Consider the following 14,487-nt stretch of genomic DNA (forward strand, 5'->3'; position numbering starts at 1 on the left):
TGGTGGGCCAGCTGACTTCAATGACCACTGGTGAGATTTCAGATTGCCTGAAAGAACCCTTTGGTAATTGCAGCACTCAGGCATTATGTTGAGTGCCCATTTCCCTCAGCTCACTGGTGAAGAATTCACTGCTTCATAAAAGATTGAGGAATTCAACAACACTCATCAACTCTTATACTATCCCCAGTCAAGTGGGAAAGGACTTGCGAGAGGCAATGGCCGAGTGGTATTATTGCTGGACTATTAATCCAGAGACCCAGATAATGTTCTGGGAACCTGGGTTTGAATCCCACTATGGCAGATGGTGGAATTTGAATTCAATAAATATCTGGAATTAACAATCTAATGATGACCTTGAATCCATTGACGATTGTCAGTAAACCCCATCTGGTTCACTAATGCCTTTTAGGGAAGGAAACTGCCATCCTTACCCGGTCTGAGCTACATGTGACTCCAGATCCACAGCAGTGTGGTTGACTCTTAATTGCCCTCTGGGCAATTAGGGATGGGCAATAAATGCTGCCTGGCCAGCGATGCCCTCATCCTATGAATGAATTAAAAAAAAGTGGAAAGGCTGAGGCAGCAGTGAAATTCATCGAAGAAATCGAGCAAATGCCACCCAGATGTATGCAAGGCAATGCTCAAATGGAGAAGTACACCTATTGAAGGCATGGCAATTAGTCCAACACAAAGGCTAATGTCACTGCACGCGCAAACTCCTCTTCCAACAGCAAAAACTTACTGATGTCAGAAGTAGTAATAGGTGAGGGTGTAAAAATCAAGGTGAAATATCAGAAAACCAATTTCGTTCTGTTAATTCTGTCAAAGCATTGCCAGAGTTAGCCATTGGGCAGCCAGTCATGGTACAAGCCTGCACACGTTCAACAAGACTCTACCCAAGCGGCACAAAGCTGTTGTCAGCGCGGTCATATGCAGTGGAAGTGAATCGCCAGGAAGATTGTCAAAACAGCAGGTATCTGTGCACAGTTGGAGAAGCTATTCCTTCATGCATACAGCTGCCCTGGAAGATAGGAACCCCCGTCAGTGAAGACCACAGATCAACCTTCAGCCCGACATTCACAGCAACCCAAACCCCACAAACAGAACAAAGGTTATTATGACAACGACATGATACTAAGAAGCAGCAGTCAGGTGAATAGCCAATGACAACAGGCAAGTGTACCATTAAGTGATGGGCATGGTTTAAAGACCGTGGATGTAATGAATGTGCACAGACTGATGTGCATAACCATGAGATAATGCATGAGAACAAGGGTGTGCATCGTGGGTAAAATGAGTAACTCACAACGTAAATGATAACATATGCAAAGGCAATTCCGTACCAATGTGCCTCCTGGCTTGCCATAATCAGGTAAAGCACTCACTGCTGGCGCCCATTTTATAGCTGGTTGAGTAGAGACACAGGAAAAGCCAGACTGTGGCCCTGAGAACTTAAAGCTCACTCTCTGGGAAGCTCTGCCAATGCAGACACAAACTCACGGACCACACCCACAAATACTGTCACCGTCTCTGGGACCCCTGCCCCTCGGCTGACAGTTCTCCACCACCACCTCCCCACAGTGTCCCGTCTCTCCAGCCTGCTCCACACCCCACCAACAACCTGCATAAATATTGACACACTCCCTGTGCAGGTGCCTCTTTCGAATAGTGACAGACTCTCAGAGAGATCTAAGGTAATGGAAAACTCCTTGAATTTGTGAAAGGCTGCAAGTATCCGAAGGGATATCATTAAAAAAAACAAAATGTCTTGTTATTAGAATGTACAACACATGAAGTAATTTTCTAATAATTCCAGGAATTTGATCTGACACAGAGAAATGTAATGACTTCACTGACCATGGTTTAAAACCCGCTTTATAATGCAAACTGTAATAGGATTGCAGCTCAGCAATAATGTTGGAATCGCTTTGTAATAAAATCATAATCCATCAGCAAGTTATAAATACTCACTTTACATTGCAAATTTAAAAATGCAAATTAAAAAATAAATGCCCTCTCCTAAAGCTGCCAGAGGTGAAAAAAGCTGTTCAGAATCTGATTGATAGCACTATCCCACAAGGGACGTGTGTTTTCATTCTGCAGGCCATATATTAATGATTCACTCATTGTGAGATTTTGTGTATAGAATGACTTGTTGTTATGTACTCTAACATACTGAGGGGAATTAGATTGTTTGTGAGCAATTATAGGACAGTATAAAGATGTAAAAACACTTCAATTACCCATCAATAGAAAACTATGATCATGAACTAGCATTCTAACTGGGGATTTTAAAAAGTATGTAATATATCGTCTATTCTCAATGTCATGGTGTTGCAGAATGCATTATGGTCAAATTAAGAACTTCTACAGTGCAGCAGTGACAACATTTTAGGAAACCAGGCTGTCCATTTGTGTGTAGTAAGCTCTCACAAGTAACAACAAAGGTCGACTTTTTTTTTCGATGTTGGTTCAGGGATAGATATGGGGCAGGAGATAGGGAAGGGACCTGGGTTTGATTCCACTTTCAGGTGGCCGTCTATACGGAGTTTGCACATTCTCCCCGTGTCTGCGTGGGTTTCCTCCAGGTGCTCTGGTTTTCTCCCACTGTCCAAAGATGTGTGTAATGGGGAGGCAACTGCCGAGTGGTATTATCGCTGGACTATTAACCCAGAGACCCAGAAAATGTTCTGGGGACCTGGGTTTGAATCCTGCTATGGTAGATGGTGGAATGTGAATTCGATAAAAGTCTGGAATTAGAAATTTAATGTTGCCCACAACCATTGTCAATTGTCGGGAAAAACCCATCTGGTTCACTAAAGTCCCTTAGAGATGGAAACTGCCATCCTTACTTGGTCTGATCTACGCGTGACTCCAGACTCACGGCATGTACCTCTGGGCAATTAGGGATGGGCAATAAATGCTGGCCAGCCAGCGATGCTCTCATCCTGTGAATTAATAATAAAAAAAAGGGTAGGTGGATTGGCCATGTTAAATTGCCCGTAGTATCCAGGGATGTGTAGGTTAAGTACATTAACCATGAGTTTCAGGGACAGGGTAGCTTCCACACTGTAGGGATTTTATGGTTCTATGTCTCCAATTTGCTTATATCTCTTCAAATAATTCCATGGGATCACATCCAACTCAGAGGACAGGTTGGGTGTCATATTAGCCAAACAATCGAATCCTGCAGTGACGTTTCAGTGAGGTTCATGTACTCAAAATGCCAGAGTGAAGACTGAATCCATGGCCTTGTTTATCACAGCGCTGAGATTCTAGAACACTAAAAACTGCAAAACACCATGCAATAAAAGCACAGCTCAGATTTTGTAACTCAGCGTCTTAATTATGGGTGATAGCCACATCTTTAATTCTTGCAGTACAGAAAAAGGAGGAGTTCAGATAGTCATTTCTGAAGAAGAGTCCACACCTGAGACGTCAGCTTTCCTGCTCCTCTGATGCTGCCTGGCCTGCTGTGTTCCTCCAGCTCTGCACCTTGTTATCTCAGACTCCAGCATCGGCAGTTCCTACTATCTCTGAGTTCAGATAGTCAATGTTTTGGCTCCTAAAGCCTGGCCATGAGAAATACCAACTACCCTGCAAGGGGTGCCCCAGTACTCTCTCTTAACTATGGCATACTAATTGTAATCTACAATATTGGGCATCTCTGAGCCTGTGGTGTACTGCAATAAGCCTCCAATAAGAAAGGAGGCTCTACAATAACAGTTAAACTAAGCAGAGAATGGACATCTTGAATCAAAACCAGAAAGTGCTGGAAATATTTGGCTGCTCCGGTGACACTTGTGGAGAGAGAGTTAACGTTTCAATTTCAATACGACAGCCCTCTCAGGTAAGACCCCCATGACAGTACAGACTAAGACTGCACTAGATTTTGGAACATAGCAGTTCAAAAGAAAATCAGAATGTCTCAATTTAAATTGGAAACTCTAATCCAGTGGATTTGGAGAGATCAGGGAAACTAACCAATAGGATTGCACAGCAGATTAGGTCAAAGACCATACCACTGCTGATTTACTTCTCAAGCACTGGATATAAAACCAGTTTTGAATAAAGGCAAAATACTGCAGATGCTGGAAATCTGAAAGAAACAAGGAGTGTGCTAGAGAAACTTGCCAGGTCTGGCAGCATCTCTGGACAGAGAACCTGAGTTGACGGTTTGGGATCTGGTGTGAAGGACATTAGTGAACCAGATGGGCTTTTCCAACAATTAGCAATGGATTCATGGTCATCATTAGAGTCTTAATTCCAGACATTTATTGAATTCAAATTCCACCATCTGCCATGGCAGGATTCGAACCCAGGGCCCCAGAACATTATCTGGATCTCTGGATTAACAGTCCAATGATCATACCACTAGGCCATCGCCTCCCCAATGCCAAGCCTCTGAGAATTCCCTGGTTGTCCTCTGTTTGGCCTGTCCTATGATAATAGTGTTGTCCCAGTTGAAAGTGTGGTTTTCCTCGTCTGTGTGTATTGAAACCAAGGACATCTGGTTGTGTCATTTAGTTGTTAGCTGTTTGTGGATGCAGGTTGCTAGTTGTTCTGCCTGTTTGTCCCACACAGTGTTTTGTGCAGTCTCCGCATGGTATCTTGTAGACCACATTCATCCTGTCCATGGTATCTATTGGGTCTGTATCCAAGGTAACCATCTCCTTGTCTTGCCTTCATATCTCTCCAAACTGAAATAAACCCAACAGGGAATGGGTCTGCAATCGGGATGAGAATCTACGGTTTAAAAGGTTTTGTGCTAAGTTACCCAGGTGCAGAGGTTTCCATACTGGGGAAAGAGGGTTCAAACAAAGGATCTGGCCATCACATAAAAGGTGAGCCATAGAATGGTATGACCAGCCACTGCTAGTGCAGTGGAACATCATAAATAATCCGCAATCCGAGAAGTAAGTAAAATATATCAGTATGTCAAATTCAAGCAAGCGAAACCACAGGCTTTGCACAGAGAACAGATCTAACCACACAGCATACAAGATGCAGCACATGAGCAGCTGTTGCACGCATCTTCATGAAATCATAGAATCCCTACAGTGTGGGAGCAGGCCATTCAGCCCATCAAGTTCACACCAGTCCTCCGAAGACCACTCCACACAGATCCACTTCCTATCCCTGTAACCTTCCGTTTACCATGGCCTATCCACCTAGCCTAAACATTCCTGGACAGTATGGGAAATTGAACGTGACCAATCCACTCTAACCTGCACAGTTTTGGACTGTGGGAGGAAACCCACGCAGACACGGGGAGAATGTGCAAACTCCGCACAGACAGTCACCCAAGGGAGGGATAAGAACCTGGATCCCTGGTGCTGTGAGGCAGCGGTGCTAACCACTGAGCCACTGTGTAACAGAATGTATCCAGATATTCTGTATTTATAACAGAGTGCCTCAAACTTTCTTAACTTGAGAGTTGGTAACGGCCTATTCTGTCCAGCAGCACATGGGATAAACTTTAATCTTGGTAAAGATTTGTCCAACAGACCTGCTGCCTCATTAATGCAACATTTGAAGGACATGGCTGATTGGGCTTCATCGATACATTAGCACTTTATCCTTACTATTCATTCTAATTATCTTTAAATATTTAATGATAAGGATTAATGTTCTGCTGAGGAAGGCTGTACACGAAAATCAGGACAGTAATGAGGATATTAACTGAAACACCTCAGGAAGATTTCCTTTGAGCCAGGTATTGCTGAAGCACGGGTGCAGTATATTAAAATCCTGTGAAGTTGGAGAATGTCTCTTTTGATCACCAGTTTAAACCTTACACTCCAGTCTGCCCTTGGAATTTCACAGTTGTGTAGAATCTATACCACACTCATGGGCTGAAGTTGACCTTTAACACCCAAATCAACATAATCACCAGTGCTTTGCTTAAACTGATGGGAGAGAAAAAGGTTCATAAAGAACTGCAAACGAATGCCCTACCCAGCACACCCATTACAAGCACCATTACCAATACCCACATGCCTTAATCTTCCCCTATTTTGTGAAAGGGGCTGCTTGGTGGCTCAGTGGTTAGCACTGTTGCCTCTCAGCACCTGGGTTCAATTCCAGCCTCAGATGACTGACTGTGTGGAGTTTGTACATTCTCCCCGTGTCTGCGTAGGTTTCCTCTGGGTGCTCCGGTTTCCTCCCACAGTCCAAAGATGTGCAGGTTAGGGTGGATTGGCCATGCTAAATTGCTCATAGTGTCCAGGGATGTGTAGGTTAGGTGGATTAGCCATTGCACGAGGGTAAAAAGGGCGAGTGTGAGTGGGATGCTCTGTGGAGAGTCAGTGTGGACTTGGGCTGAGTGGGCGGTGTATAGGATTGGCCGAAGGGTTAAACTTGTTGATGACTTTCGACAGCTACCTGACCTTGAATGAGTCCTGTGAACATTCCTGTACGTGCCGAAGACAGCACAATCAATATGTTTTTCTGTGCCTTGCTGTTTGCGACACTGTGTAAGACAGAGAGTATCATTCCAAATCAGGATACCTCGGACTGGGATTGCAAACGGTGCCAGGAACAACCTTAGCCTCTAGACCAGCTGTCGATCGAGGGGTCCCCGATGGGCAGGAGGGTGTGAGGCTTATCATTTTGTTTCTCTCCTTTTCATTCTTTTTGTTTACTTAATAAATGTTCCTTTCTTTTTTCATCTTTTTACTCAATAAATGTTGGTACTTAAGCAAACTGCTGCTCTCGAGCCTTCTCTTAACTACATTTAACCAAATCCATAAAGAACTGCTTGGATGCACTCTGTTTCCACACTATAGGGATTCCATAATACAAAAATTATTTTAACTCTATAAACATGATAAACAAGATGAGATTTAACCTATCCTGTCTCTCAGAAATGACATGCAATAAATCCCGTGCCAGTGTGAAGAAAGTTGCTATGTTTCTCTACATTCCACACACTAGTGAAATCACAGAAGTAACAGGGCACTTGGCCAGCTCATCTGCTCTGTCTGACATTGCTTGAGGAAGCATTGTTTATCTAACCTGTGAGAAACTCCTATCCTCCCTTAAATACTCATTCAGTTAACATCCGAACGTAAAGTCACCATTGTTCTACCAGATGAGAGAAGGGAGGACTGGTGGTGGTTTAACCTGAGAATCACCAGACCTCAGGTGCAGGGAGGGGTTGAGAAGGAGGCTCCTCTATGGTAACCTCATCTGCTGCGGGAACCGAACCTATGCTATTGATATTATTCTGCCATAAACCAGATGTCTAGGCAACCACGTGAGGTGGTGGTGGAGAGGTTGGGAGGTGATGAAATGATGGGAGTGCAGTTGGAGGGTCGGGGTTTGTGGTAGAGGATTGGGGTTTGTGGTAGAGGTTTGGGGTATGGTAGAGGGGTGGGGATGTGGTGGAGGGTAGAAAGGTGGTTGGGGGCAACAGTGGAGGGGTAGGGCACGGTGAGGTAGGGGTGTGGTGGAGCAGTAGGTGGGGTGGTCAAGGGGTTGGGTGTGGTGGAATGTTGGAGGGGTGGGGTACTGCCAGACCAAGTGCACTGATTGGTCCTGGATGATGTCAATCATCTTGCATAACACATGATATCTCTGAGCTACTCAAACAATTTAATAGTTTCAGATCGAAAATTTAATACCCACCTGGGTTAGGTCTTTAGTTGCTACAGGAGGAGTTAAAATCATTTGTTTGGAATGAGTAAGGCGATACAAGCACGTGGGTCTTGTTGCACAGTGGTAGTGTCTCTATCACTGGGCCAGTAGATCTGGGTTTGAGTCTCACCTGCCCAGAGGTGTGTCACTACATATCCAAACAGATTGATTAAAATAACTACACCGACCAAATCAACTGAGATTTGCGCTCCTGAAGCAGAGTTTGCAGCCCCTTGAACAATAAATCGATAACTTACCAATTATTACCAAAAGTATTAGAATAAAATAAAACCCTCAATTCTCCTCATGTTCAGTTCAAGATATTACCACCAGGGACACTGCCGCATTATGGGTTACACAGGGTGTTGTACTGCTGCCACCACTGGCAGGATGTCATAATTACAGTGTGACAAATTTACAATGAGAGTTTACATTGCAAGGAGGACATGCTATTGGAAGTATAGGAAATAATCCTCATCCAATATGCCTTTCCGTGCCTTCTGAATATCAAGTGCAATTGTGGAGATATACAGAAAACTGCTACTCACTGGAGGGGAGTTCTCGTAAATGTTTGTGCTGTAAGGAAGATTTACAAATATAGGATCCATATCCTGGATATCAGTAATGGTGATTGCGAGGTTAGCCAGTGTAGAGAGAGGATGGTCTTTGTCTTGATCCTGAAACAAATAGAATAAATCTACATGTAAATGAAATAATGTCCACATTGTCTTTTATTGTATTATTTCTTCATTTGTAATTATGCAATTTATTTTATAAATATTGACAGACAAGAACATGCATTTGTCTAGCACAACCTTTTTGTGTCTGCAATGTCTCTAATGAATTGCCCTTCAGGTGCGGTGAGCTGTCAGTCTGGATTATAACAGTACAGAAGATCCCAAAACAGCAACGGGATGGGCAGTCAAGTAATCATTTCATTGATGTTATTTAGGGGAGAGAATTTGCCCAGGACACCCTGAACCCACTCTGTACAACTTTGGTCCCCATATTTAAGAAAGGATGTACTGGCATTGGAAGTAGTTCAAAAGAGATTCACGACTCTCCTGCGATGAAAGGGGTTGACTTATTAAGAACGGCTAAATAGGTCAGGTGCTGAATAATTCAAGAAAGTGATAGATTTTGAGAGGCTGATGGTATCAAGCAGCATGGACAGAGAGTGGAAGTGTGATGTTGACATAGAAGATTAGCCTTGATCAGATTGAACGGTGGAGTGGACTCAATGGGCAGAAAGGCTGACTCCTGCTCTTAATTTCTAAGTTTCTACGTCTATATCCCTCTATGTATATAGATGCAAGTCTAATTCTATACATCAATGGTATCAATCCATTCTCATTTGGTTTCTACCTTACATTAACCTAGTTACAAGTGACACTTACATTCTCAGACTATCAGAAAACATTTAGTAATGTTCCTTTTAAGCAAAGTTTGCATATTGTTCAAGAAAAGGCACTGGCATGTGATGTAAACAAGTTGATAGTATGCTCAAACAGACCTTAAAGGGTGAGCTGTGTTTCTTTGAGAGATAACACTGGTCTAGTGTGTGATGGACAGCAGAAAAATAATTCGTAAGGAACCTCTCAACCTCATTTCACATGTAAGGTTAATCCTTACTGGCTGACCTACCTTTCAATTAAAAGATACTTATGAGGGCTTGTGATAAGCAACTGATCTCAGTGAAAGTTATTGGTCACTGAACCAACTCGTAGAAACTGACTTAATGGGATTGAATTTGGTCTGTTTAATTTTTGCAATTTTCATTTCACTGAATTCAGTCACTGGGAATCAGTCACAGCTTAGACTCGCAACTCAGGTCTTCAGACCTGAAGCTCCCTACATTTGCAGGCTGTATTTCACTGAGCCCCGGGAGTAAAAAGATGCTGTGACAGGTTTTGTACATAGCTGGGAAATTTCATCTATGTGGTTGGCTGTGTTTAATCGCAATTCTACACTACATTGCAGCCCACATTAACCCCTAACCCAACCCTAACTCAACATGATCACGCTGAAATTTTAGCAGGCAGAACCTGAGCTGAGAGTACACAGAAGAAGCTGCCATTATTTGGAACAGGATTGATCGCTCCCTCCCGCATCGTACAGGAAAATGGTCGAGGTTACACTGGGGGATTACTGGGGTGCAAGCCCCCCATTGCTCTGTCACTCTCAGTCTCAGCTTTGAGCCCAGAGATTGACGTCTCAAGACCCATTCCAGAAACATAAGGATAAATCTCAGCTGACATTCCCTCAATATTCCCGTTGTAGTACCAAGGGAATGCCACACTGTCACCTTTCAAATAAGATGTTAAACCTGCTTATGGGTTATTTTGAACAGCGAGTCCCATTGTCTCTGGTGTCTCTTCAGCAGTCTTTTTTGAAATTTGTCCACAGGATGAGGGCATCGCTGGGTAGGCCAGCATTTATTGCCTGTCCCTAATTGCCCAGAGGGTAGTTAATAGTCAAGCACATTGCTGTGGGTCTGGAGTCACATAGAGACCAGACCAGATCAGGATGGCAGTAAGGACACAGGTGAGGCAGGTGGGTTTTTCCTGACAATTGACAATGGATTCATGGTTATTAAAGACTCTTATTGCTAGATTATTATTGAATTCAAATTCCACCAGCACGTTGGAATTTGAATCCAGGTGTGCAGAACATTTTCTGGGGTCTCTGGATTAATAGTCTAACGACAAAACCATGAGGCCATTGATCTTTCTATTGATACCTGGAGATTACTGGGTGACTATCAGATTGAACCATAGAATCCCTACCGTGTGGAAAGAGGCCATTCACCCCATTGAGTCCACATTGACCCTTTGAAGAACAGCCCACCCAGACCTGCCCGCTACCTATTCCTGTAACCCTGCATTTCCCGTGCCTAATCCCGGCACTCTATGGACAATTTAGCGTAGCCAATCCATCTAATCTGCATATTTTTGGACTGTGAGAGGAAACTGCAGCATCCGGAAGAAACTCACACAGACACGGGGAGAATGTGCAAACTCCACACAGACAGTCGCCCACGTAACTGAACCTGGGTCCCTGGTGCTGTGAGGCAGCAGTGCTAACCACTGAGCCACCGTGCTGTCCTAGGAGTTTCTTGTGCAGAAATTGGTTGCCACATTTCCTACCTTGATATCATACTTCAAAATATTTTATTAGTTGTAAAAAGGTTTTAGATGCCCAGAGGTCATGAAAGGTGCTGAGTAAATGCAAATTTATTTTACTCTCTGGAAGTCAGAGGACAAATTTAGCCATTATAAATGAACATCTCAAATTCATCGAGTCAAACAGAATATTTTGTCTCTGGTGACAGAAGTCATTAGTGACTGCTAATTATTTTTTAGTAAATGAATAATAGATGTCACTAACTGTGGGCTTATTTGTCACTACCTCTGATTAATATGTTCACATTGGCAAAGAGCAAAAACAAATCACCTGTCAGCTCTTTCTGGTGCAAAGGCAGCAAATACGCTCCCATTAAACTTAAAAAAAATTCTGATTAGTTTATGTAAAACTTATCCTATTGATTTTCCTCAGATGTTGTTCGTAATTTACCATATTTGATTTCCTCACACCAGATGCTCCCTACCTATCTCTTTTTGCATTGAATCAATGAAATAGCCATCAACTATCAGGCTCATTCTCTCGATGGCTCTCTCTAAATCTCTGCCACTTACTAAATCGCTACCTCTTCAAAGCTCTTTCTAAATCTTTCAACATATCTTTTGTGTTTTCCAAAGCTGCTGTTCCATGTCCATTTGTTCTCTGAGCCAGTTGTGGCTCAGTGTGGGGAGGGCACTCTAGCTTGGAGTCAGATGGTTGTAGACTCAAGGCCTACTCCAGGGACCAGTGCACGTAACACAGTCTGAAACTGCCCAATTCTTACAGAATCATAAATTCCTTACAGTGTGGAAAAAGGCCATTCGGCCCTGACCCTCTGAAAAGCATCCCACCCAGACCCAACTCCTACCCTATCCCTGTAACCCTGCATTAACTGCGGCTAACCCACCCAGCCTGCACATCCCTGGGCACTACAGGGTAATTTAGCATGGCCGATCCACCCTAACCTGCACAGCTTTGGACTGTGGGAGGAAACTGGGGCACCCAAAGGAAACCCACACAAGGAGAATGTGCAAACTTCTGCCAGGACCCAATCACAGATTCAGTATGAGCCCATCTGCTTCACGCATGTTCTTCAGGGAAGGAAATCTGCTGTCCTTACCTGGCCTGGCCTACATATGACTTCAGACCCACAGCAATATGGTTCACTCTTCACTGTTCTCTGGGCAATGAGAAATGGACAATAAATACAGGCTCAGACGGCAACACCCAAATCTCATGAACGAATAGTATTAGAAAAAGCAGGAGATCAAGTCAACCTTCTCCTTCTCCAGGGCAGTGCACACTGACATTCGGACATACTCCTATCATATAGAATACAGAAGTATAATCAGGTTCATACCGTTCCATTGACTTGGAGCTGATAGGCTTGGGTAGTCTCATAATCCAGTGGTCTGTGAACAGTTACAACTCCCCGGGCACCATCAATGGAGAAGAACCGCGATGGAGGTTGGAAGGAATACAGCACACTGCCACCTGTGCCCTGGTCCCGGTCTGTAGCATTTACAATGAAAATCGGTGTCCCCGTGGGGGTGTTCTGGTAATGTGGAGGGCAACGAGAGAAGGAAAGGTACCAAAATTAGATGGATAGGATGACAACAACACATTCAAAGAAGAGTTACATGTATTCTGCACATTGAGTTCACATTCTGATTATATTCAATTCAAACAAAAAGGAGCATCTCAACAGCAAATGGTGTTCCTTCCACATTCCAGTCTAAGAAAGTAAGAAAGTGGACATCTGAGGCTGTGAATCTGTTCATTATTCAATAAGATCACAGCTGATCTTTGCCCTCAAATCCAGCTTCCCTGTACGTCTCAACTACCTTGGCATTCGACCTTAGTCTTGTACATCTCTAGCTGTCTAGAATGGAGAAGTCTCAAAAATACACAAACTTTTGAGTGAACACATTTTCTCTCATGTCAGTCTCAATGGTGACCTTTCACTCAGACTCGGGGAAACATCCTCCCAGCATTTACCCTGGTGAGCCCTTGGAAAAATGCTACATTTCTCAATTAGATCACCTCTCATTCATCCAAATTCCAGGCTGTAAAAGGTCGAACTTACTCTGTTTTACTCACAGGAGAGCACCCTTCATCTCAGTAATCAATCTGGTGACCCTTCCCTCAACCTCGGGTGGGAATGTGAATATTCTAAGAATGTGAACACACTGGAAAGGATGTTGAAAAGTTTCAAAAGAACAGTTTTGGGGATGAGAAACTGGCTGTGTGGATTATTTGGAGAAGTTGGTAAAGTTCTCCTTGGAGCAGAAAATGTTGAGTGAAGGTCCGATAGAGGTGTTCAAAATCATTAAGGATCTGGACAGAGCAGATGGGGAGAAACTGTTCTCATTTACAGAAGGCCCAAAAACTAGAGGACATCAACTTAGGGCGACGAGTGAAAGAGCCAGCAGTAAGAATTTCTTTTAAGCAGTTAGTTGTGATGCACTGCCTGAAAAAGAATGATCGAAGCAGGGCCGGAAATGCTCAGAAGTCCAGTGGATAAATATTAAGAGGACAAAGGTTTGGAGGACTATGGGAAAGAACAGGAAAGTGGGATTAAATTGATAGCTCTTTCCAGGTAAAGTGGGTCAGATAGCTCCCTTCTATTAAGCTGTGCATACTCCAGAGGTCTGATTGAGTTAAACAACCTCTAAAGCCGTCAGGTTGAATCTGCAAAGGGAATATCAGTACATTTGGAAATGGATGTTAAACTGCAAGGAACCTTAGTGAAAAATCCAATCAATTTACACTGAAACATGGCAAGATCTAAAACAGCAGTTATCAAGTGCCAAAAGCAATGAGTGATATTAAAGCTCAGAAGAGAGATGCCTTTAGATCTTTCAAGCAGTGGTGTTGCATATCGATTTTCTAAAATCCCTTACAGATTTCAGTTTAATTACAGGATTGTTTAGTAAATCAATTGCACATAAATCATCCAGGGTTCCATTTTTTTTCTTGCTTCATTATTAATTTGACCCTTACTATGTAACATCAGTTTCGCCACTTTGACTGTAAGTGTTTTTCAGACACTAAATAAAAGTCAGCAATAAAAGCAGTACATTGTGTCAGGAAGACAGAAAGGAATATAATGTGTCTTTTGACAAAGCAAAGTACTAGGGCTAACTAGGCTCACTAACTAAAAAGGCTACAAAGGCTAACTGGAACATCAGAAACATGTACATTAAAGCAATGTGCGTACAATGTATGTTCCATACTTGGGAGTTGACCACCATACATACTTTGGAATGTTGAGTAGTTAAGACACAGAAATTACGTAGTTTTATAAAATTCTCTCCAGTATGGAAGCAGACCATTTGGCTCATGGAGTCCACACCAACCCTCCAAACAGAATCCCACATAGACTCACCACCTACCCTATCCCTATAACACTGCATTTTCCATGGTTAATCCATCTAGCCTGCACATCCCTGGACACTATGGGCAATTTAGCATGGCCTATCCACCCTAATCTGCAGTCTATGGGAGGAAACTGGAGCACCTGGACACATAGTGAGAACGTGCAAACTCCACAAAGACAGTCACCTGAGGGTGGAATTGAACCCAGGTCCCTGGTGCTATGAGGCAGCAGTGCTAACCACCGTGCCATCCCACAATTCTCCCCTACACAATTTTATAGTTCTGTGCTGCACTGATTTTTCTTTATCCCGACTATCTAAAATAGTCAAGATAAAATATTTATTCTCTGTT

At 43.2% G+C, this 14,487-nt stretch overlaps 1 protein-coding gene across 1 annotated transcript in view; it reads right to left on the minus strand.

Moving 5' to 3' along the window:
- LOC109932919 (cadherin-23-like) overlaps positions 1–14,487 on the minus strand; it is a 375,734-nt gene that overhangs the window by 253,215 nt on the left and 108,032 nt on the right. The window contains exons 5-6 of the mRNA XM_048616204.1: positions 12,119–12,313; positions 8,187–8,315 (exon numbers count right to left, since the gene is read on the minus strand). Coding sequence (XP_048472161.1) covers positions 8,187–8,315; positions 12,119–12,313 — 324 coding nt within the window. The remainder of the gene's footprint in view (positions 1–8,186; positions 8,316–12,118; positions 12,314–14,487) is intronic.

Source organism: Rhincodon typus, chromosome 34 (assembly GCF_021869965.1).
Source record: "Rhincodon typus isolate 14 chromosome 34, sRhiTyp1.1, whole genome shotgun sequence".
Classification (NCBI taxonomy): domain Eukaryota; kingdom Metazoa; phylum Chordata; class Chondrichthyes; order Orectolobiformes; family Rhincodontidae; genus Rhincodon; species Rhincodon typus.